The 24071-nt window shown below is 53.8% G+C and overlaps 6 protein-coding genes across 6 annotated transcripts; 5 read left to right on the forward strand and 1 right to left on the reverse strand.

Annotated features, from left to right (window-relative positions):
- Positions 1–393: 393 nt before the first annotated feature.
- On the forward strand, positions 394–4376 carry CGGC5_v012254 (putative transcription initiation factor TFIID 111 kDa subunit; the record flags this gene model as incomplete). Its single annotated transcript, XM_032029876.1, has 4 exons — positions 394–3392; positions 3488–3544; positions 3596–3784; positions 4265–4376. The coding sequence occupies 4 exons, from the start codon at positions 394–396 to the stop codon at positions 4374–4376; spliced, it is 3357 nt and encodes a 1118-aa protein (XP_031890462.1).
- A 7473-nt stretch (positions 4377–11849) lies between these two features.
- On the forward strand, positions 11850–13953 carry RLM1 (Transcription factor RLM1; the record flags this gene model as incomplete). Its single annotated transcript, XM_066152666.1, has 3 exons — positions 11850–11905; positions 11975–12131; positions 12187–13953. 3 exons carry the CDS (start codon positions 11850–11852, stop codon positions 13951–13953), a joined length of 1980 nt encoding a protein of 659 aa, XP_066007879.1.
- A 795-nt stretch (positions 13954–14748) lies between these two features.
- On the forward strand, positions 14749–15608 carry sfr1 (Swi5-dependent recombination DNA repair protein 1; the record flags this gene model as incomplete). The annotated part of the gene is made up of 2 exons (XM_032029873.1): positions 14749–15462; positions 15516–15608. The coding sequence occupies 2 exons, from the start codon at positions 14749–14751 to the stop codon at positions 15606–15608; spliced, it is 807 nt and encodes a 268-aa protein (XP_031890461.1).
- Positions 15609–17913: 2305 nt separating this feature from the next.
- On the forward strand, positions 17914–18516 carry CGGC5_v012257 (uncharacterized protein; the record flags this gene model as incomplete). Its single annotated transcript, XM_032029871.1, has 2 exons — positions 17914–18024; positions 18082–18516. 2 exons carry the CDS (start codon positions 17914–17916, stop codon positions 18514–18516), a joined length of 546 nt encoding a protein of 181 aa, XP_031890459.1.
- Positions 18517–18872: 356 nt separating this feature from the next.
- On the reverse strand, positions 18873–19694 carry CGGC5_v012258 (uncharacterized protein; the record flags this gene model as incomplete). The annotated part of the gene is made up of 2 exons (XM_032029869.1): positions 18873–19471; positions 19532–19694. The coding sequence occupies 2 exons, from the start codon at positions 19692–19694 to the stop codon at positions 18873–18875; spliced, it is 762 nt and encodes a 253-aa protein (XP_031890635.1).
- A 1128-nt stretch (positions 19695–20822) lies between these two features.
- Positions 20823–23886, forward strand: ala1 (Alanine--tRNA ligase; the record flags this gene model as incomplete). The annotated part of the gene is made up of 3 exons (XM_032029868.1): positions 20823–20901; positions 21046–23657; positions 23710–23886. 3 exons carry the CDS (start codon positions 20823–20825, stop codon positions 23884–23886), a joined length of 2868 nt encoding a protein of 955 aa, XP_031890634.1.
- Between the last annotated feature and the right edge of the window lie 185 nt (positions 23887–24071).

Here is a 24071-nt window from a genome sequence, read left to right on the forward strand (position 1 = left end):
CGAGGCATCACGAAGTCAAGAATTCCTTAGTCGATTTTAGGTATGACAGCCCCCGTCAGTGGTCTCGACTGGGGTAGAAACGGCAGGCACGGACCACAAACGATGGCTGCCTTCGCGGAAGCTGGCTGATTGGCTGACACTTTCCGCCTCAGGCACCCCTGCAGAAATCGCACCTGAGTCACCCAAATTTCTACGGCTCTACGTGAACTTTCCCTCCTGCTTCCCCAGAGCCGACCGACGCGTCGCCCCATCGACCTGACGAGCTTCCCCCCGACCGAACGCTGCCGCCATCGCATCAGCAATCACATCGCGAGGCATGGTATAGACCCGGAACCCGTCGGCGCACAATATCGGAGGTGCCAGAGGGGAGATATTTGTGCCAACATCGACACCATGAGCGACGAGCCCCCAAAGTCACCCCCGTCTCCAGACGACGGGGACCCCAAGTCCCAAAAGGACCTGGAGGCTCAGGACGACGAGCAAATTTCGCGCACGCTCAGCCAGCTTCAACAAGGAGGAGATTTGGGCTTTAGCTTGGATGAGCCATTCGACCAGTCCGGCAAAGCAGACGATGCGGAGGATTACGAGGATATTAGCGACGATGACCTACCCGAGGAAGAGGAAGGCGAAGCCAACCCTGCGACTTCCCTATCCACCGTACCGGGTTTGACGGACGATGGAGGCACGAGCAACGATACAGACGACCTCTTCGGCGATGGACCTTCATCTCCAATGGAAATACCCGGCCCGCCATCACCAGCGCCTCACGTTCACGATCCCGACAACGCCGATGCGTCGCAGTACCGAGACATCAACTTCGACCCCGAGCCTGGCTATGAGGCCGCTAATCAAGACCCGGATATTCCCGCGCCGGCAGAGACAGTTGAAGATTTGGTCAAGCAGGCATGGCCAACATGGCAGAAGGGTGTCATCCTGAAATGGAACGAACTCCTCCCTCCGAAGAAGGCCCGATGGATCGAGAAGAAGCCGACCAAGAAGCCCAAGACTTTGATATTCTCAAAGTTGACTTTGGATCTTGCGGCCGACCAGGAGAAGCTTTTCCGCATCCCAGGCACTGCCGCTGCGACAAGGAAGCAGAAGCGTATCGACGACGACACCAGGGGATTGGTGACGTGCACGCAGCAGGAATCGTCGGATGAGGCCGAGGCTGAAGAGTTCAACCTCGAACAGGACTCGGACTCTGAGGCGGTTGCCGGCTTTACTCTGCAGGACATCGAGATGGTTTGCGACGACTGGGCTGGCCGCATTGAGCAGGCAGAGCACGACTTTCAGAAGCAACGAGACCAAGAAGCCGCCGCCCATGCAGCAGAAGCAGCATCCCTCAAGCGCGCCCATGACGATGCGTTTGACTTTGACTGGGAGGAGTTCATGGATGACGAAGAAACTAAGGCGCCGCCACCAAAAAAGACACGCCCGCCCCCGCCCAAGGGTCTTCCGGAAATTCCACGCTTTACTGCACCCTCATTCGACTCATTTGAGGATGTGACAAAGCGCTCTTCTAAACGAGTTATTCTGGACTTGAACGATCCTTACCTCCTCCTTGAGGAAGCCGAGTCGCAACGTGGTCCCAAACGCCAGCGGGTTGAGCAGAAGCTGACACGCATGGCCAACGGTCATCTTCGACCCGACCTCTCTCAACGGTTCAATATGTCAAACGACGATGCGTATGAGGCTCTCAAGGAGAATCATCAGCACAAGGTCAGAGCAACTCTTGGCAATCTTCAGGTGGAACACAGTATGCCTGCACTCAAGCTGGCATGGCCCTTCTACAAGGTCAAGCTGGACATCCGCAGAGATGGTTACCATCGTCCTTACTTCAAGTTCGGTAAGCACGAGCGTCAGGTGATCAGGTTCAGCAAGCTCGGCTTCCACAAGCGCAAGCAAATGAAAGGCAAGGCCCATGAAGTTTTCCGCACCACCAAGGACCTGGGCATCACAGACAACTCGACAGCCGTGTTGTTCGAGTACTGCGAACGTACACCTCCCGTCCTGTCCAATTTTGGTATGGGCAACAGAGTCATCAACTACTACCGGAAAAAGAAGGTCGATGATGAGGAGGCCCCGCCCAAGATGGAAATTGGTGAATCCCATATTCTCCTGCCCGAGGACAGGTCGCCCTTTGCAATCTTCGGCGAGGTGGAAGTTGGCCAGACAATGCCTACCTTGCACAACCAGATGTACAGGGCACCCATCTTCAAGCATAAGCCGCGCTCAACCGACTTTCTCTGCGTTCGGAGCTCAACAGGCGTGGATGGATCCAGCTGGTACCTTCACAAAATTGACCATCTTTACGTCGTTGGCCAGACGTTCCCTAGTGTGGAAGTTCCGGGGCCCCACAGCAGAAAGGTCACCAACGCTTCGAAGAACAGAATCAAGATGATCTCTTATCGCATGATGAGGCGGAACGAGCACAGCCTTGTCAATCTTTCCGAAGTCACAAAGCATATTGCAGACTCGACCGATGCCCAGAACCGACAAAAGCTGAAGGAATTTCTGGTATATGCCAAAGTCGAGAAGGGTCTCTGGGGCCTTAGACCAGGAGAAACACTGATGGACGAAAATGGCATCAGAGCCATGATTAGGCCCGAGGATGTTTGCTTGATTGATGGCATGCAATTGGGCATGCAGATGCTGGAAGACGCCGGGTTTGACCCTAACAATGTCAACTTGGAGGACGATAACGACGAGCCTGCCGAGGAAGACGATGACGAGCGCACCGGCAAGGGCGGCAAGAAGGCTGCCGAGAAGAACGAAGAGAAGCTCGCGGACAAGATGGCACCTTGGAAGACCAGCAAGGCCTTTATCGACGCGTGCGCTGGCAAAGCTATGCTCAAGCTCCATGGCCAAGGTGACCCAACAGGACATGGTCTTGGTTTCAGCTTTATCAGAACCTCGATGAAGGGAGGTTACCTCGAGACTGTTCAGAAGGGTGGATCCCACACAACGGCGGCTGATGCCATGGCCGCTCATCCCGATGCTATGCGCAAAGCGAACAACGGCCATGCCTACAACGTCAAAGAGCAAGAAGCCATGTACAAGAAAGGCATCCGCGAAATCTGGGAAAAGCAGAAGGCCAACCTCGAAGATGGCACCCAAAAAGACGACGACCTCGTGGTCCCACCGCCGGCGGATGAAGACGACCGCTTTTACCCTCAAAGGGCCCAGACCCCTGCTCATGTCGACGAAGGCATGAGTCAAATCACCGGATTGACGACCTCAACAAGTCGGAACCAGCGAAAGCGACTCAAGATTACCCGTGAAGTTCTCAATGAGGCAGGTGCTGTTGAGCAGAAAACTGTCATTATTGAAGACCCTGTTATAATAGACCGATACATCAAGAGAAAGAAGGAACTGGAGTTGGAGGACTTCAAGTACGGCTTCCCATCACGCTTCCCCCCTCTCGACCCTATATCAGGTCTATTATTCAATCTTCATGCGATCCCTGCTTACATTTACGTGCCTCTAGCATCTACGAAGGAAGACCGACCGGAGTCGCTGACGACGATCATCGCCGACTGGTCGAGTAAGGAGTACCCTTCCGTAGATGCTGAGCACTTGATTGACGTCCTAGCAGAATTAATAAGGAGCTCGAACGGCTCAACCGAAACAAACAACGAAGAATCGGACGAGAGCAACAAAAAGGACTCCACCGATCAAAGTCCGGCCTCGACGCTGGCTCACCCGAAGCAGACAGAGCGGCCACGGGCACAACCCGCAAGTGTGCCAATTGTGGACAGGTCGGCCACATCAAAACCAACAAAAAGTATTGCCCTCGCTGTTCTTCAAAGTCATCCCCGCCCAACATCAGATCTGCGGAGCCTCTTCAGGACTGGGGCAGGGCGGTTCAAGCTCAAGGCAAAGCTGCTTCGCAAGCGCCGGTTGCGCAGAGCCCCGCAAAAACCAGTCCTTCCAAGGCAAAGCCGCGAGCGTCAAATCCTCGAACCCAAGGCCAGAAGCCACAGGGCCAAAACTCCTGAGGTGTCCAAGGGACAGCCGAAGGCACCTAAGCCAAGGCGCAAGACGTACAAGTATAACAAATACAGCCATAATCCATACTGGCAGAACGTCAAGCCCAGGGTCATTTGATCTCGGCAGCCCTTGGCGATGGTCTCCCACGCATCATTTCTTCGCTTCTTTTCGGTTTTTCTCATTTCTAGCTGTTTTTTCGTCGCATTTCGCTTTCCTGCTTGCTTTCTCGACCTCGACCCTCAAACGAACAGTTGGCTGACAGTTTTAACCAAAGGCTTTGTCCTATGCTCAACGGCACTATGAAAACCGATAACGGTATTGCAGAGCACGGTGGCTTCGGCATGTACAACGCGCCAGCAGCGAACGCCGGCTCACCCGGGCAATAATCGACGGCGCCAGGTTCGGACGAAAACCGGTGGCAGCTGTCTAAGCTGCGGCAGACCAGACGTTGCAGCGTCGCATACCGGATTATGGTTGAGACGACAACAGGACCGGACGGCCGGTACCTGCTTCCGGCGCTTACCAATAATCTGCGACTCTCTTGCAGCCAGCCGCTTGACTACCGACGAACGTTCCAGAACGGGGAAGATCCCCACACCCAACCGTCCCCGGTTGCTAACAATAGGGCTACGCCAAGTGATTCCCGCATGGGGTTCAGGCACAACACCAACAACCTGATGTTGATGTCAAAAACCGCCAGGGACATGAAGGTAGTAGGGCGCGTCTGGACCAGAAAAACCTCAGACGTGGGGTTGGACTGAAGTATCCAAAATTGGAATCGTACAATTGACTCCTGCGGGGATGTGGATTATGGAGATTGGGAATCGGCTTTTCAGTCGTGGACTTTGGGTTATGGAAACATTGTTACTGGGCAGCACATACGGAGAAATCTCCCGAAAACGTGGAACTCGGGGCCGGGGAAGGGTTTTGCAAGCGGTTCAGCAAATCAGAGCATGTAATGATGCATCGGCACGGCGTCTGGTGTTGTTAAGTTTAGCCCATAGCCGCCAGGCGAGCAGCTAATCACACGAAAATCATTTGAGTGATAGAGCTCCAACAAGTTGAAATGCAATGTGAAGAAGACTACACCAGCTGACTTGTGCCGAGTATCCTGGAATACCCCATGCGGTGACTGTTGCTCGAGGGCAGCAGTAAGGTACGCAATTGGTGTGGTGTGGGTGGACGACACGGGAAGGGGGATATCTTCTACCCTTTGAGCCTAGCTACATCTAATTTGTGGAGGTTTACGCTACACTATGAAAATTCTATTTATACTTTAATAGATACTTACTACATATTGTAATACTATTTATAATAACTAGGAAAGCTTTAATCTAAGTTTATAAGAATATTATTAACAACCTTAACAGCTTATAGATAGAGATTAGAAAAAATATAATATAGAAAATATATTATATTTTTATACTTTTTAAGAATATATCTATTTTTAATTAAATATAATAGTTTTAAATATTATTTTTAAATATATAGCTATAATAAAGCAAAAAAATAAGGTTTATATAGGCTATAACGTAATATTATTAATTAAATTATTATTTTTATATATTTAAAAGTAGGTCTATGTTTTTAGTATATTATATTTAACTTAAAAAGGAAAATATTAATGCTTCTATTATATAAATAGCAATAACTATAGCAGACTAAGGGCTATAAAAGTAGGTCTTATACTTAAAAATAGCGCCTTTTTTATAGATAATTATAGTATATTTACTTTATATAATAGCTATACTAAATGCTTAAAAATACCTATATTAATAGATTTAACATTATAAGGGGATATATTTATATTGTATTTTTTAGATAATCTCTACTTATAGATAACTTACTGTTAACACAGGTATAAGCGTATTCAGGGGCGTAGTATATGCGCCTATATAATATAGGGTTATAGATGGGCTTATGTTATGATAAAATGTGATAATCCTGAGCATTTATAGGCATTTAATCGTATAGAGAATAATAAAGGAAGTGATGTATTGTGATGACTCTTGTTGATGTTGTTGGCAGGTTATTTCCTAAGGTAGGGAAAAAGGAGGGGAAAGATAACCTGAAACGTAACCTGCTAAACTGCTAATTACATAAGGTGCTTACGTAACTATACGTATTACATAGTCAATATTGTAGTTATAGGTTATAATAAGTAAAGCATTTTTATATAAGGTTTTATACCTTAAAGTCTATTAGTTTATTTTATATGTAATATTTAAGTAAGTAAGTATTATTATAAGTATTATTATTATTATATAAGATGTTATATGTTAACACTTACTATATAAGATTATATAAGAAGAAGAATATAAGTTTATTTTTTTTCTATTTATTAATTATCTCTAACAAAATTAACTTATTATAATTAAACTTATTAGAATATTTATTATTAAATTAATAAACCAAAAAATAAAATAGAAAGTTAACTTTATCGCTCTAATAAGAATATATAAATAAAACCTTTAGCTTTTTACTAATAATATAAGCTTTAATATTAGATCTCTAGATAAATCTAAGGATAAATATTATTACTAAATACTTATTTACTAAATTATTATATTTTTTCTCTTTTAATCTAATAAAAAGATACTTAATATTAAAAAGTACTAAACTAATTAGTAGTAATTCTATAAAATATTTAGAAATAATAAGAAAATATAAGAGGTTTAGAATAAGCTTAATAAGCTAGATAAATTTAAAAAATATAAAAATAAAGTAATTATAGCGATTACTATAATCCTCTTTAACTATTAAAGCTAAGAGAAGTGAAAGGAGAAGGGAAGGGGGGTGGTTATAAGGGTAGCCTACATGCTAGCAGAGTTTCCAAAAAGTACACTTTAATACACTATGTCACTTCACAGTGAAAGTGCGAGGCGGGAAGGGGGATATCAGGAGGCTCAGAAGGCTGGTATTGGCCAAGAGTGTACATTGTTCGATGGCTGGCTGACCGGGGGAACGAGATGCAGCACAGCAAAACATGGGTCTTGACGACAGACGACGGGTAGACAGGTCGGGTGGGGGGTTCTTCCTAACGACTGACTTTGCATCACATTGAGTAGATTGGCGAATCGGGCAAAACAGACCTGAACGGGGCGTGTGAGGGGGCACGGGGGAGCATGGAAGGATGCGTGTGTGCCGATGTAACAATGACGAGGAAGAAAAGGGCACAAACAACGATGGTTTTAGCGGCCCAAACCTATGTGCTGCGTATGCGCTGGTTGCTGAAATCACCGATGACTTGCTGATGATGACGAGGTGCCATGTAAGCCAGCATTGCCTTACAGCCTTAGGAGAAATATGGAACGGAGGGAAAGGCCAACAGGAGTCAGACGAGGACGACGTGCATGGCCTTGGAAATGTGTGTGTGTGTGTGTGGTGGTGGTGGTGTTGGCGGCGGTGATACAGGTTCAAGGCAAGCAAGCCAGGGCAAGGCGAGGAAATGTCCAGTCAGTTCGGTCGGTTCAGCGACGGGCGACACAATTTACCCACAAAAAAGGTGGTACAGTACGGCAAGGGTGCGGGCTAATTGGCCCGGGACGAAGCAACGACCACACCGTCAAAGTCGCGTGGCTGCGGAGCGTTCTCACGCTAATGCTAAAAATAGGATATTTTTAGAAACTGGCCCTTGGGACTGGGATGTGACCTTGACACCGAGGTGTAGTGTAGGGGAGGGGGGAGGGGGGAGGAGAAGGGCAGCAAGACAGGCATATGGAAGGAACATGTGCAGGACTTTCTGCTTCGGCGGCTGCCAATCGGCTTGCGAGGTGCGCCCAGGAACGTTCCTGTCTTGGCCTTTTCCACCGTCGAAACATGCATGGTCGACCTCACACCGTCACAAGGAGAGACAGACACACAGAGAGAGAAGGCTGTCCTGGCGGTGGAGGAGGATGAGGATGAGGTGGAGGAACCTTTTTTTTCTCGGTTCTCCAATTCTCTTCCCCCTCATCTTGCGAGATGCACGATTGCGTTAGCTCTGATGGAGCTTTGGTCGAACGCCAACGGACCGACTAATCTCGATGGAAGGGGAAATCTACCAACGTAAGCTTGGCTCCAATGGTGAAGCAACCAAGTCTATGGAGGCTTTCTCGCTCCGTTGTGGAAACCCCCCCGGACAAGTTGGTTTAGCGTCATGTCACTGACGGCACGCCGGCGCTTAACTTAATCATATGGTTATTTCGAATGAACAGAAAAAAAGGTGGGATGGCGTTTTGGTGACGGGGTCGAGATTGCGACGCCGTTCTCCTCGGACGAATTGTTGAGAAGAGATGGCAAGTTGCTCCGTGTTGGTAAAGTTAGACTGACCGGGGTTGCGTTGAATAGCCTGATGGTAGCAAAAAAAAAAGAGACGAAGATAGTTTGTTGCATGTGAGGATGGACATCCGAGTGGTGGTTACCCTTCTTTCCCTGGGCCGCGTTCTTGGGTCGTCTTTTTCGACGTCTAGTCTTACAGCAACGGTCACAGGCTTGTATGATCGAGGAGCAGCAGCACCGCAAAAATGATGCTATCTTCATAGGGATCTGAGCGAGGATTGGCGTTTCTGGCAAGATCTCTATCTCTTGGCTTTATTTGTTTTTAGCTTCTTCTTCTTGGCTGTTGTTTTGAACGTTTTCGATGTTTTGACGGGAGGAGCCAGAATGGTAAGACGGAGGCGAGATGCCCAACCAAGGTGGGGAGAGATGCCGTCTCTCAAAACAAGAGACAGCGGCTCGAGGTGCGAATGGGTGCATGTGGTTCAGGGTTGACAGGGCAATAATGGACGCAGGGTATCGTCGTGGGTGGAGCAGTGTATCTAATTCAAGATGATGGGCGACTGGGTTCGTCAAACCAGGCGCGGGATGTAGACGAGGGTTTCTTGATGGATGTGAAGCGAGATCTACGGGTCAGAACCATGGGAGCGGGCGGACGTTGTCAATGGCCCGGCCAATTTGGGACTCAAACTTACGTTCGGCGGGAAGGCCGGTCCAATGCATGCTGTCATGGTTGGTTCCCTTTTGGAATCAAGGTGACATGCGCACTTCTGGCTCGCCGAAGGAGGGGGGAGGGGGTCGAAGGGACCTGGCCCCTCGCACGGGAGGATGAGGGGCCCGTCCGGGGATGGGAGGTCTAGGCAAGCTGGTTATGGAACCAGAAATTTGCGTTGTTTGGTGATGACCTCGCATTGTCGTCGGCCAGGGGAAGACATGAGGGAAGGGGGAGGAAAACAAAGGGGCATTGGAGGGTTTACACAAGTGTTTGTGTCTGAGTGTTTTCCCCCCTCCTCTGACCACAGTCCGCCCGCGCCAAGGGAGAGGGTCGAACTCAATTGTCCGACGAGACGGGAAAGCCGTTGAGGGTAGAGATATCGATAACAGGTGAGGTGAGGTGGTTTCGAATACAACATGATAAGGTAGGTCTGAGATACCTAGGTAAGGTACCTGACTTGACAAAGGATGGCAGATGGCGGCGGAGCGGCGGTATCGGGTGCCCTGTGCTGCCGTGGCCGTGGCTCTGGCAGCGGCTCTGGTGTGGCATTGGTGTAAGTCAGTCTGTATGCGTGTAACTGTGCCTGGACGCAAGTTTCTCGTTCCTGCGCCGGCGGCGGAAGAGAGGCTCAATCTGCGGCCCGGGCACGTTGTTTGGTGGTGGATGACAGCCTCCCTCCCTCCCTCCCTCCTGGCCGTGGGGCCTGCCCAGCCTTAGGGAGGTTATGCGTTTGTGCGCAGGTAGGTTTGCCTGGGCTGTACATAGTACTGTTGTGAAAGCAGATTCCGTCACCGATGACGGGAATTGGGTTGGTGGTGGTGAGTTGAGTTGCTGGCTGGACCACGTACTGCCGTGTACCTACTTACACAACTCCAGGTAAGGTTCAAGGGGGGAGGCGTCCGGCAATGGCTCCGGTGTCTCGGGCGGATTGGGATTGTCGTTATCGATTTCCGTGGAGCCAGAGTCGAGTTCGAGTCGACTCGAGCGAGTCGACGCCGGCATTGCGATTAATTCTGCCCGCCCGTGGAGCTGCTGCCACCACCGGCGCAAGCTCCTGCTTCTTTGGAGGAGAGGTGGGAGGTTAGCATAGTGCTCTCTCTGTAGAGAGCATAGAGAGGTATCCGCAATTAATTGCCAGGCGGCATCGTCACGTCGCACGCACCTCACGTCGGCTAGACGTCAGATGTCTCGACGACACCTGCCACAGGTATCTTTTCTGCAGTGTCTCACTAGCTCTGACGCCGTCGCGATGGTGGCCGGTACCTTTCCCGGCCGGGGCTAGTACCTGAAGACCCACCAGACCCTAATACAGTGCGCAGGACATCGGTGGAGATTGCATCTGCACACGGTACGACACATGCGTTCCGTCGCAGGCCTAGACAGTGCGGGCGGCCAGTCTCAGCTCCCATCTCATTCCCTGCCTCCTGAAGTTGTCGTTTCACGAGCGTCCGCAACGGCCACCAGGACCCCCAGTCATAGAACGCACGCACCAAGAGCCTCGCGACCTTGCCCTGTCGGTGGTGGTGAGGACGAAGGTGAGGTGCGAGGTTCAGGTGGAGGGCGGCGGCCGGCTGGCTTCAAGCATGACGGCGGGCACAAGGGGCGGGGGAGACACTCGTCGAGTTTGGGAGCACAGGAGCTGACCGACGGCTGCAAAGTGGAGGCTGCAGGGCCTGGAGACAAGAAGAGGGCCGCTGGCCCGCCATATGCCCGCACACTTGGTACCTCTCTCACCTCACCTCAGTTCTTCCCGCCTGCGAGGTACCTTCCTTGCCTTACTCTCACTCTCACTCTCACTCTCTCTGCTGCCCGCCTTCAAGACTACCTACACCACACCACACCACACCACACCACCAATCGACACCGCGCGCGCGCACACACAAACACACACACACACACAATTGACAGAGTAAGGTACTGCGTAGGCAAGGAACGGTGCCGGGTACTGGTACTGGAGCACACCCCCCGCCCATTCTTTTTTTCCACGTCCTTTCCCAGTTCGCTCTGCTCCCACGCTTCCCACTCCGTCAAACCCATCCCATCCCATCATCCACCACACATCCCCTTGTCTTTCCATTCCCCTTCCCAAAAGTCATCAAGCTGCTTCTGTGTTTCTACTCTTCTGACTGGCTGATACCCCCTTCCGCTGCAACTGTACCGTACCCTTTACCTAACTACTGCTGCTGCTGCTGCCACCACCCTCTCTCTTTTTTTCTTTCCCTCCCCTTCCCTCCTTCCTGTCTGTCTTCCCGCGCTCCCAGGAAAAAAAGGTGAACACGATCGCGTCTATTATTAGAATCATCCACGCCAGATTCAGCCCCATCGACCTGCACCACAACGCCTGTCCATCCCAGACCTGTCGCATCTGCACTTGTAATGGGATCAATGTACGTTCTCTTGACGCATCTTGAGCTGCTCTCCCCTGCTCCAAACCCCAACGCCTGCATCGCTTCAGATCCCCAAGACCCCGGGATGCGCTGCGCTGCCTTGTCCCTGCCCACCAAGCGAACCAGTTCGACTGACGGATCACCAGTTGGGGATTACAGCCCACGAGACAGGCCATTTAGATAAAAGCAATCAGCCCTCCCCGGCCAAACTTTTGCTTTCCGCTCCAGTTGACCAGCCAAGCTTGTTGCTCCGAAAACCATCACGCTCGCCTCCTCGAGCCTCAACTTGTCTCGCGAGTCACCTCGACAGGATCAGTCGACGCACCGCCTGAGACCTCGCTGCCGCCGCCGCCGCCGCTCTCTTGCCAATCAGTTCGACGTCGTTTCCCTCGACCTCGACCTCGACCTCGACCTCGACCTCGGCCCGGTACCACCCCCAAACCCTTCCTCCCATACACCATCCACCCGCGTCAGTAGCTCCGTAGAGCGTCCGGGTCAAGATGGGTCGCAGAAAGATCGAGATCAAAGCCATCAAGGATGACAGAAACCGCTCTGTGTAAGCTTGCCACCCCGCGCTCGTCGTGATCTATCGCGGCTTTTGGCTGACTTGTCGCGTCGCATACAGCACCTTTCTCAAGCGCAAGGGCGGTTTGTTCAAGAAGGCGCACGAGCTTTCCGTCCTCTGCTCAGTAGACGTCGCTGTCTTCATCTTCGGCAGCAACAAGAAGCTGTACGAGTATTCCTCCACAGACATGCGAGAGATGATCACCAGATACACATACGTAAGTCGCAGACGAAAGAGCACGTCGCGATCACTAGAGGCTAACCCTCGCGCAGCACGGCGGCCCGAACGAGCACAAGGGCCCCTCTGACTTCAACGGCGGCAACGACGAAGACGAAGATGAGGAGGGCGATGGCACGCCTCCCCACGGAGAGTCAATGGAGCCCCAGATGATCCCCCCTCAGTTTCAAGGACAAGCGCCGTTCCCCCATATGCGACACCACACCCCGTCAGCCTCGCCGCCTATTCCTAATGGTATGCCCTTCCCTCAACACCCCGGGCATCCCGTGCAACGCGGGCATACGCCGCAACCGGGAATGGGATCGCGTCCCGCTTCCAGGCAAGACATCCGCCGCATGGGTCCGAACATGGGCCCTCAGCCCGTCGGCCCTCCTGGATCTCAGCAACCTCCTGTCAACGGTTTCGCCTACATGCCCAACCCGGCCATCTACAACCCGCAAAACCAGCCCAACATGCCGCCTAACATGCCTCACGGAATTCCCCAACACGGCCCTCAGTATCCTCAGTACCCGCCGAACCCTCATCCCCCGCACATGCAGCAGTACATCGAAGAGCAGCGTCGCTCCATGCCGCCCAACTACCCGCAACCGCAGGGACCGCCACAAGGCCCAGGACCTCAGGTTTCTCGGATCTCGCCATCTCCGCCGCAGCCTCCCACTCAGCAGTTGCCTCCTCAGCCGCCGCACATCTCACCCCCGCCGCCACAGCCTCAGCAGCTTGAGCCTCAACAGCAGCCGCCGCACCCGTCACCTCAACCTCAGCACCAGCCTCAGCCCCAGCCTCAGCAGCAGCAACTACCGCCGCCGCCGCCGCAACCGCAGGAGACCGCGATGCCGGCCCCAATGGAGCCGCGATCTGAAGCTCAAGATAGACCTCAGCCGCCATTATTGAACACCGACAGTGCTATTAAGAAGCTGCCGCAGCGCAAGCAACACAGCATCTTCACGCCCATTGACGAAAACCGCTCTATTCTTTCCCAGCACCTGGCTTCATTTGCCTCCGATCAAAGCAACGGGAAAGGTCCTCAGCTGCCAGACCAGGCGAACATCAAGATTGAAGGCAGCCGCTCCCAATCTGTTGATGTCGGCGCTGTCTCTAGGACCAATGGATCTACCTCGTCTCCACCTTTGCCTCAGCGCGCCACCTCTACGTCGCTAAACAAGACTCGCAACATTTCCGTGTCGTCTATCCCAGAGACAACGTTTACTCCACCTTCTCGCACCAATAGCATGAAGATTGGAGGTGGTGCGCGTCCCCGTTTGAGGGTGGAGATTCCCGACGAACCTTCGGATGGCGGTAGCGCAACTGCCGAGTCAAACTCTCCTCGCAACTCGACAGATGCTACATCCCAGACGACTCGGCGCCATGCATCCGATTCGCACTCTTCCGGTATGGTGCTGCCACCGCCATCCCCGTCCGCCCAGACGCTCCTGTCAGCCGGTGCCACGGGCCCTCCCAACCCGTTTGCTCGGCCGCCGCCGCAGCAAAACAACAACAACATGAACAGCAACATGAACATCGACACGCCCGTCTCTGCTCTCCCCTCCCGATTCCTGAACAATGAATTCCTCCCAAGCCCGAGCAGCTTCTACCCCGAGTGGTACTCGCGTGGTGGCAGTGACAGCAACACTCTGCCTAGCCCATTGAATTTCGCGACTCCTGTGGTTGGCTCAGGTCCCAGTTTTCTGAGGGACGACAACGCCACCAGCACCAAGCGCAAGAGTCCCGAAATCAGCGCAACCGGGCCCCACGATGGGCCCGACGTCGGCAACGAGCCCAAGAGGGTCAGGGTTGACTCTTAAAGCTTTGATATCCCTTCGTCTTGCCGCATTTCTGTACCATCTTACCTGCATTCTGGCCTCCTTCAGACCAAATATGGAGTGCATTTGGTTCTATGATACCTCTTTCCTTTCATTTCACGGCATTAGCGTCACGTAAAGTTTTTTTAGTCCACGTTCTCTTCTATGTCTGGTGGATTACCAAGCTGCATTGTACAGGCGCAAAAAGGGACACGGACAAGTATTGTTTTATTTTGATTTTTAATCTTTTGTTTTTGTTTGGGAGGAAGGTTCTCATCCTCGAAACGGCTCATGGGATTTGATGTGCACATGGGACATATGTGAGATGATCAAAGGCAGGAAGAGAGGAGGATCCAGGGGTGTTTGGTGTTTTATTGTAGATTATCTAGTCAGTGGTTGGTTGGCCAGTTTTAATGAGTGTTGATCTGAACTATTCTATGTGTTCCTTAATGACGTGAGCTATGACCTGCCGGGCCAAGATCATGAGAAGCCACTAGGTGGGTGGCTACCGATTGGCCACGCCCTTGTTAACGCAGTGATGCACGTCCCGCTGGACTCGGGAAAGAATTGGACACAAAACCCTGCAGAGGAGTCTTTTGAAGCGAGAGGCTGATGTTGCTCATAAGCGAATGAATGTCTGGCGGCAGGTATGGGCTTCCGTTCAAACTACCCGCTAACAACAATCTAATATTGGAAGCGGGAGGGACTCCCACTTTAACCAACTCCTCGGTAGCGCCATGACGGAGTGGAACCGCAATGACATTCCGGCTCTTCTGAACAAGCATCATTTATCTGACAATGTACACACCAGCAGCCAAAAGGCGACGGCTCGATGATGCAAGCAACACGCTACGGAAGCCATTCAAGTCACCGGCGGTAGTGCGCGACCGCGACGTGGCAGCGGGAGACGCTACCGCATCGTCGCCACGAACAGATGCGGTCGATACAAACTCATCTTCGATCCGGTGCGGCGGTAGCGCTACAGGTGCCACGGCACAAAGGAGCAGGATCCAGCTCACGACCCCCGCCAAGCAGTTCAGCACGCCCACCCGTCGTCCGTTCAGCTTGTCGCGGCCTCAGCGCGGAGTCTCACCCTCGCCTTTGAGAACGACGGGCGACGGCACACCGACGGGTATTAGGACTGCGCGGGATGTGGCGGGCCGCGAGGAGATCATCAGACAGGCGGAGCGGATCCGAGGAGGACGGGCCGGTGCCGAGTCCGAGACGGACGAGGAGCTGGTCGTGCTGATTGCGAAGTGGAGGGCGGCGAGCCGGCAGGCTGCTGAGGAGGTGTTTGAGGCTTCCAAGGAAAGGGTTCAGAGCATGGGTGGGATGAAAGCTTGGAGGAAGACGAGGAGGGAGGAGCAGAAGAGCTTTTTGGAACGGATGATGGAGGAGGAACCTAAAAGAGATCGAGATGAGGATGCCGACAAGGAGGATGGATGCTCACCAGACAACGTCGGAGCCGAGAATGACGGAGACAAGGACGATAGAGACGAGGATGAAGACACGGTGAGACCTTCTGATCCAATGGAGGAGACACGCGGGTAACTGACATGTTGCAGGAGTTCACTCTGGGAACGATGCTGAAGAGCATGAATATTGATTTCGAAGTCATTGGCTACGATGAGGACACCGGATGGTGGAGGGGCGGCTGAGCGACAAGCTTGCCGTACGCAGGCTCTCGTCTGCTCGCCAAGACTGCACACCACGACAAACGCCTTCCGTGACGTTCCCACGCTCGGAGCAGCCCGACGTTTAGCTCCAATTCGAGACCCTTCCCGAAGATTTTACGTTGGTAGAGGGAGGTGGCTATCTCGACTTTATTTGTTCCATCTTGAAGATGGGATTGGTTGGGCAGATGCTACAGTTACGGCACAAAGGGCCCGAGACCAAACCACCCAGGGAACCGCGGAATCGGTCGAGGTGGATTGACTTTTCTAAGCATAACGCGGGCAACGGGGTCTGTTGCTAATTAGCTCCGGCAGAACAGCCCTACGTCGTCGAAGTGGAGGGGCGCGGAAAACGAGATGAAAAGGAAAGTGCGCACAACAACTCTATTCTTTCCACCTTTCGCCTGTGCCCGTGTATGTGTCTGTGCCTGTGCTTTTCGGCAAGCGGTTAGGTATGGTGGTGCTGCTGCTGCTCGTCGACTGGTGCTGCGGCCCCTCCCCCCTCTCGCCTTGAAGAGGAGAAGGCTTGGACGAGCAGGTTGATCATGCCAGGGTCTCCCGGATCTGCTACGTGCCTTACTTCAATCAAGCTTCGCCGTACACTCGTCTAAGCCTTATCTTGCTCATCAGGGTCATGCGGCTGGCTGCTGGTGGTATGCACCAGCCTGGGCCATATGAGAATCGGGGACTCGGGTTCCACGCAGTAAGAGACCACCTCAGCGCTGGGTTGCTGATTACATGCAGACACACGTCCCCTTCGTTCTCGCCTCCTCTCTGCGTCTCTGAACCATGCCCAGCTGATGATGGCACCGTGGCTGACGCAGCCGATGATCCGATCTTCCTGTCCATTCGGTATGCATCAGCGGTGGTCAGTGTGTTATTAAGACCACAGGAGGCCTGTTAATGTCTCCGGTTCTGGCGGCCGGTGGTTATTACTCAGTGCCCGGTTCGGCGTGGGCGATGGGGGGGGGGGGGGGGGGGGGGAATATCGCGAGTGAGGCCATAATCAGCGACTCAGCGAGGGGCAGAAAGGGTTTCCGCATCGTCTTCGCTCCGAGGAGGGAATGCTACGGTATGTGACGGCATCTACAACAAAGCTGCCGACCAATGACTCTCGTCTGGATCCATCGGAAAAAGAGAGGTGCAAAGGTGCAAGCACCAGTGGGTTTCCAAGCGTTGTGGACCTGTTCGTGGGGACGTTAGGCCGTCTTGTCGAGTATATACATCCGCCTCCCGGTGGTGTTTCTGGTCGTGATTTGGGGTCGACTGGCTGTGCTGCTGGCCGCGGGCAGCGACAAACACGGCTGAACGGCTTCGAACTTCGCAACGTCGGGCGCAGAGTGTATCGTGTTTGCCCTGTTGTCGCCGGCCCGCTGGGCGATGGGCGACAGCGACCGTCTTGTGGTCTCTGTTGCTGCCTCTAAGCCTCGCCAGGTCGTCGGACCCGAGAGGGATGAAACGGTTCTGGTGCATCAGCGCTGCCGCAGATCAGGCACGTACCGGTCGGTCATCGTCACGCCTAGCACCCGCTCCCCGACAAGCTTCGCCAGAACGGCAGGTTGGCGGCTCGTAGGGAAGATCTCTGCCCCACCTTTCATGTCGGACAGGCCAATGAAAGACGGGTTTCCGAGAGGTAGCCAACCCGGAAACACCAAAATCAACATCCAACCACCCCTTTCTCCACAGAATGCCTAGATTAGTGTACCTTTACTATGGAGCACACTCAGTACCGCAGTAGAGAAGTGAAGAGAGTTAACCATGCGATGGAGCAAAACCCAAAAAAAAGTTGGCCGACCGCAGCGCGCCCGCCTGCGCGAGCACCACCTCTGCACCCGCACCCAACCCCATGTCCGAGAGCAAGAAGAGACGGGGGTTGTTTTGTATGGGTGGCTGGTTTGCTCGGTTCCAGGCCCTGCCTGTTCCCTTCCTCGCCCGTCAAATAAGGTCCTCGACTCTCTTTCGCGTTCGTCCCTTTAAGTTTTCCTGCTTGATTCAAATAAATCACCTCCCGCATCAACTGAATTCTTGGCGCTAGTCTTGAACACTACTTTGACATCCCACGAACCAAACATCGTCCCCTCCCCAATCCGACTTTGTTGGTTCCCATCCGGCGTGTTGATCTGCGGTAGTTGATCTGCGGCCCACTCCCATCACATCAACAACAAGCGTCTACAAGCCACGCTCGACGACAGCGAAGTAGCGGGATCGTTGACTGGCTTGGCGAAGGGAAGGATTGGAAAGGAGGAATAAGGGCGACGATCGCTACTTTTTATAACACACTTCACACATCATGAGCGCCCACGCCATGTTGGACGCTCGTCAAACCGTCGTTAACGCCAACGACTTGCCTCCCGGTTGGGTCATCCAGAATGGCCGTGCTATTCCATGGTGGTACAGCAGGGTAAGTTTATCGAAACGCTGTTTATCGCCGGGTCAACTTATCTAACATACATTGCAGACAGGCGTTATCGTCAAGTGGTCCGTCTTCCTAGGCCTCACAACGCTCTTCGCCGCGTTCCTCATCATCGGCTACATGCACGGCAAGAGGCGACTCAAGAAGGGCCTCCTCCCTCTCGGCTACCACCGCTGGCTGTTCAGCAGAGCCCAGCTCGCCCGCGTCGACAGCCGCTACGCCTGGCCGCAGGCGACGTACAACAACTACCGCCCCGAGTACTACCAGCAGCAGCAGGGCTACTACGGGATGCAGGGCATGCCGCCCCCGACGTACGACCCCAACGCCGCGAGGCCGCCCATGTACGCTCCCCCCGACGGAGGCTCCAAGGTCGACCCGTCGCAGGAGTACGGCATCACCCCGCCCCCGGGCCCGCCTCCCCCGCCCGGCGCCATGCCGGCAAACCACACTGGCCAGTCGTATCCTTACAGGGCGCAGTGATTTGGTGTTTCGGAAGGAAAGCGTGTATGGCGAAGCGTCGGGGAGAGGAAGAAGAAGAAGCATTTGCTGGTTCAAGATGAGATGATGAAGACGGCGAGCAGAATCATGATGAAAGACTACTTTGTATTTTCTCACGCACTCAGAGGCTGGATGTCCAGTGCGATTGCGAGGCTCAACGTCTCGATATGATGACTATAACTATTGTAAATCGTACAAAGCGAACAAAAAATGATGCCATAAAAACGCCTCGCTGGCCCGGCTATTCGTGCCGATTCGCCCCGCCTTACAGCCGTGGATATCGTTATGTGTATATATACATAGGTTCTCAAATGTTTACTTGCCTGAAAAGGTGCTTGCTAGTCCATGTCCATGGCATCGGGGTCGTAATCTACAGGTGCCGAAGCCTGAGGGGCGGATACGAATTCGGCGGCGGGCGGGGGAGGAATGTGTTGTAGGGGAATAAACGGCGGGGGCATCTGCACCGGCTCGCCTTTGCCCTCACGTTCGAGACGCTGTCTCTCACGCATGCGGGCACGAGACTCGACGATGGCCTTGCGGACGCTGTCTTGCTCTTGGGGGATGGTCAGCGACGTGGGCTCGTTGTAGAGGACCATCTGCATGCCAGCGAGTTGGCCTTCGTCGTTGGCGAGGATATGAGGGGGAATGCGAGTGGCGCGCAGGTGCTTCTCAATATCCGGCAGGAAGACCAGTTTGCCCTCTTCGGGTTCGCTCTCAGACGAAGACAGCTCGTCGTCAATATCGTAAATGTAGACCTTGTACTTTGAGTCGTCAAGCTGCATCACCTCATCATCTGCAGGGGGTTTGCGGTCACGGCGGCGACGACCACTGTGCGGTGTGCTTGACGGTGTTGCTGACGGAACGACGTCTGGGGATGCATTTGATGCGGAGGCGATGGGATTCTCCACGGGAACGTAGAGCTTTTGGCCATTCTTCTCTGCATGGCAGTCAGCAATGCATTTTGAAACAAAGTCAAGAAAAGGGGATTGTGGCTTACCCAAATTCAACAAACTGAGTCTCTTGGACAACCGCTCATTGTCCTGAGACTCGGCCTTCCTCTTGCGCCTCAACTGCCTCGTCTGTTGATGTTGGTGCTGGTCCGCCTCCAGGGCGTGGGCATCCAGGGCGTGGGAGGGCGATTGGGCCCCGTGCAACAGCATTTTAGGGGCGGCTGCTTCTAGAGCCCGGGTCTCGCTGGAACTTTTTCTTCCCGCCTCGCCAACTTCCTAACCCCGTTCAAAACTCGAACCGCAACTGCCGACCCGGCACGACGACAACGAACCAGAGTCGACGAGAATGTTCAATTAAACGCAGAGCTCGAGGCCGGCCACTAGGATCGCAGCACGGAGAGACACAACGAAAAACGCAGCGTGGGACGACGGACGCCGCAATCGGGTGCGCGCGGAGGTGTGAAGAGGAATACGCTGACCGCTGAGCTGGTTTTCCCGAAAGGTGAGTGGTGTGGAAAAGGGAATATCCCGTCGCAAAGCGTAAGCTCGAGTGAGTTCAGGTCGACGGGCGGAAGACCAGGGCCAAAGAGAGGCGATAAGAAACCCGACACCGGCGAAGGTTCAAGGCGGATATACGTCCGGCTGGGCCTGGATTCCGACAAGGCGTTTCTCTGCTGAAAGGAGCTCGGTCGCTTGTGGCTACAGCTGAAGGGTCGTTGTTCGTTCTCGAGAGGAGCTGGAGTGAGGAAAAGAGGAGACAATCGACGGTTGCGTCGGGATCGCAATTCGCTGGTGGCCTTTTGTGGTATTTGAGGGGGAATGACCAAAGCTGCTGTGCTCGTGCTAGGGGCGCGTTCGCTGGCGCGGAGCTGCAGCCATGGGGGACACCTGGGGAGGAGCAGGAGCTCTGGCGCTTTTGTACCGCATTTGACTCATTCGACTTCTTGTAGAAGTTTCTACAAAAGCGCCGAAGCAACCCCCTCGTCAACTACCGCCCTGCACCACCACCCGCTCCCGCACCAGCAGCAGCCCAGTGTCCCGCTATCGCTGCCGTCGCTGCCCCTCCTACCCCAAGCCCGAGGCAATGCACCAAGCCCAGCATCAGCACCAGCTGCAGCACTAACAAGCTCGTCCCGCAACAAGAGTCACACCCGCCGCGCCGGCGACCCTGATATTTCGCCTTCTCCCACTACTCCCTCCACCACCGCCAATCTTCGCAAGAGAACGCCTGTCAGATTCCAGACGAACACCGTCACGCCTCCGTCTGGACTAATCGCATCGAGGGTTTTCCCCTGGCAGAGGCGCTTTTCTTCTTCCCCGACTTCCTCTACTGCAACCATGGCTGAGCAGCAGTGGCCCGGCGCCGTCGTGCGCAAGACTTTCTTCGACTTCTTCGAGAGGAGGGGCCACACCATTGGTACGATATCACCACACTCCCACCAACAACACCATGATGCTGCATCGCGCACATGTCTGCGCTGATCATGCAATGCCTCTTCCTCCGTTGCATCCTTGTGATTGTACAAGTTCAATCAGCTAACCTCCGCCGTTATCGCTGCAGTGCCCTCCTCCTCCGTCGTCCCTCACAATGACCCCACCTTGCTCTTCACCAATGCGGGCATGAACCAATTCAAGCCCATTTTCCTCGGAACGATCTCCAAGGCCGATCCTATGTACACTCTGAAGCGTGCGGCCGACTCTCAGAAGTGCATTCGCGCCGGCGGCAAGCACAACGACCTTGACGATGTCGGCAAGGACAGCTACCACCACACTTTCTTCGAGATGTTGGGCAACTGGTCTTTTGGCGACTACTTCAAGAAGGAGGCAATTGAGATGTCCTGGGAGCTTCTCACCAAGGTCTACGGACTCGATCCTGCTCGTCTGTACGTCACCTACTTCGAGGGCAACCCTGCCATGGGTCTTGAGCCGGATCTAGAGGCGAAGAACCTGTGGCTGTCTGTCGGTGTCCCCGAAGATCACATCCTGCCCGGTAACATGAAGGACAACTTCTGGGAGATGGGCGACCAGGGCCCTTGCGGTCCTTGCAGTGAGATTCACTACGACAAGATTGGCGGCCGCAACGCTGCGAGCTTGGTCAACATGGACGACCCTATGGTTGTGGAGGTCTGGAACAACGTTTTCATCCAGTTTGACCGCCAGGCCGACAAGAGCTTGAAGTCCCTCCCCGCTAAGCACGTTGACACTGGTATGGGCTTCGAGCGTCTCGTCTCTGCTCTCCAGAATACCGTCTCCAACTACGCCACCGACATCTTCACCCCCCTGTTCAAGAGGATAGAGGAGGTTACTGGTGCTAGGCCGTACACCGACAAGTACGGCGCTGACGATATTGACGGCATTGACACTGCTTACCGTGTCATTGCCGACCACATTCGTCTCCTCACCTTCTCCATGTCTGACGGTGCTGTTCCCAACAACGATGGCCGTGGATACGTCGTCCGCAGAGTCCTCCGCCGTGGTGTCAGATATGCCCGCAAGTACTTCAACGCCGAGATTGGCTCCTTCTTCTCCAAGATTCTCCCTGCGCTCGTTGAGCAGATGGGTGAGCAGTTCCCCGAGATTGTCAAGAAGCAGCAGGACATCAAGGAGATCCTCGACGAGGAAGAGGAGGCCTTCGCCCGTACTCTGGACCGTGGCGAGGCCCAGTTCGAGAAGTATGCCAAGGAAGCTCTCAAGAAGGGCGAGAAGAAGCTCTCCGGTGCTGTCGTATGGAGGTTGTACGACACTTTCGGTTTCCCTGTTGATCTGACCAAGCTCATGGCTGAGGAGCGTCAGCTCGAGATTGACGAGGATGAGGTAAAGGAGGCCCAGGAGAAGGCCCGCGAGGCTAGCAAGGTCGTCAAGAGCGCTGTTCAGACGTTCGCCAAGCTCAACGTCCACCAGATTGCTGAGCTCGAGAAGGAGCTCAACGTCGCCAGGACAGACGATGAGGCAAAGTTCGGCAAGGGCGATGCCAAGAGCAAGGTGCAGGTCATCTACGATGGCAAGGGTTTCGTCAAGTCCACCAAGGACCTCGCTGAGAAGACCCCATTGGGTCTGCTTCTCGACAAGACGAACTTCTACGCCGAGTCCGGTGGCCAGGTTGCTGACACTGGCCGCATCGTCATTGACGATGTTGCCGAGTTCAAGGTTCTTGACGTTCAAAACTTTGGAGGGTACATCGTCCACAACGGTTACCTCGAGTACGGCGCTCTGTCCTCCGGTGATGAGGTTATCTGCGAGTACGACGAGCTGAGGAGATCTCCTATCCGCAACAACCACACCGGTACTCACGTTTTGAACCACTCTTTGCGTGAGGTGCTCGGCGATGACATTAACCAGAAGGGATCTTTGGTCGACAACGAGAAGCTGCGTTTCGACTTCTCGCACAAGACTGGAGTGACGATCCCCGAGCTCAAGAAGATTGAGGAGTTTTCCAACACCTACATCAAGCAAAACGGCAAAGTCTACGCCAAGGAGGTCGACCTCGACCTTGCCCGCGGCATCGAGGGTGTCCGCGCTGTCTTCGGCGAGACCTACCCCAACCCTGTCCGCGTCGTCTCCGTTGGTGTCGACGTTGACACCATGCTCGCGAACCCCAAGAACCCAGAGTGGCGCAAGTACAGTGTCGAGTTCTGTGGTGGAACCCACGTTGAGTCGACTGGTCTCATCAAGGACCTCGTCATCGTCGAGGAGAGCGGTATTGCCAAGGGTATCCGCCGCATCATCGCCTACACCGGCGACGCTGCTCACCAGGTCCAGCGCGAGGCTGTTGAGTTCTCCAAGAAGCTGGATGCCCTTGAGGCCCTGCCCTTCGGCCCCGGCAAGGAGCAGGAGATCAAGACCACGCAGCACGCCCTGAACCAGCTGACCATCTCCACCCTCACCAAGGAAGACATCAAGAAGCGCTTTGAGAAGATCGTCAAGGCCGTCACGGACGAGCAGAAGAAGCGTCAGAAGGCCGAGGCCAAGACTGCCCTGGACACCGTCGTTGGCCACTTCGACAAGAACAAGGACTCGAAGTGGTTCGTTGGTCAGCTCCCCATTTCCGCCAACGCCAAGGCTATTGGTGAAGTTGTCAAGCACTTCCAGTCCAAGGACAAGGAGCGCTCTGTCTACCTGTTTGGCGGTAGCAAGGACGAGGGCGCGGTCGCCCACGGTGTCTATGTTGGAACGGTAAGTTGACCATATGCTTCTTCTATGAGCACCGGGCTAATTCAAGTAATAGCACCTTTCATCCCAGGGTGTGACTGCTGAGCAATGGGCTACCCAGGTGAGCGGAGTTATTGGAGGCAAGTCCGGCGGTAAGGAGCCCGTCCGCCAGGGACAGGGTACCAATGCGGAGAACATCGATGAGGCTGTTGCCACCGCTGAGAAGTGGCTCAAGGAGAAGCTCAACATCTGAGCGTGATGAAAATATTCCCGCTGCATGCCATGGGCGCATGTCGGCAACCAATTCACTTTTGTTCAGGAACTAGACGGATAAGGCATATGGGTGGAAAGGTTATGTTGTGAACCCGTAAGGGCACACAGGAGTAGTTTGAAGAGACATCAAAAGCAGTTCCTCTCACACACGTTTACGGCATCAAG

This window comes from Colletotrichum fructicola, assembly GCF_000319635.2.
Source record: "Colletotrichum fructicola Nara gc5 chromosome Unknown KSG_Nara_v1_contig07, whole genome shotgun sequence".
Classification (NCBI taxonomy): Eukaryota; Fungi; Ascomycota; class Sordariomycetes; order Glomerellales; family Glomerellaceae; genus Colletotrichum; species Colletotrichum fructicola.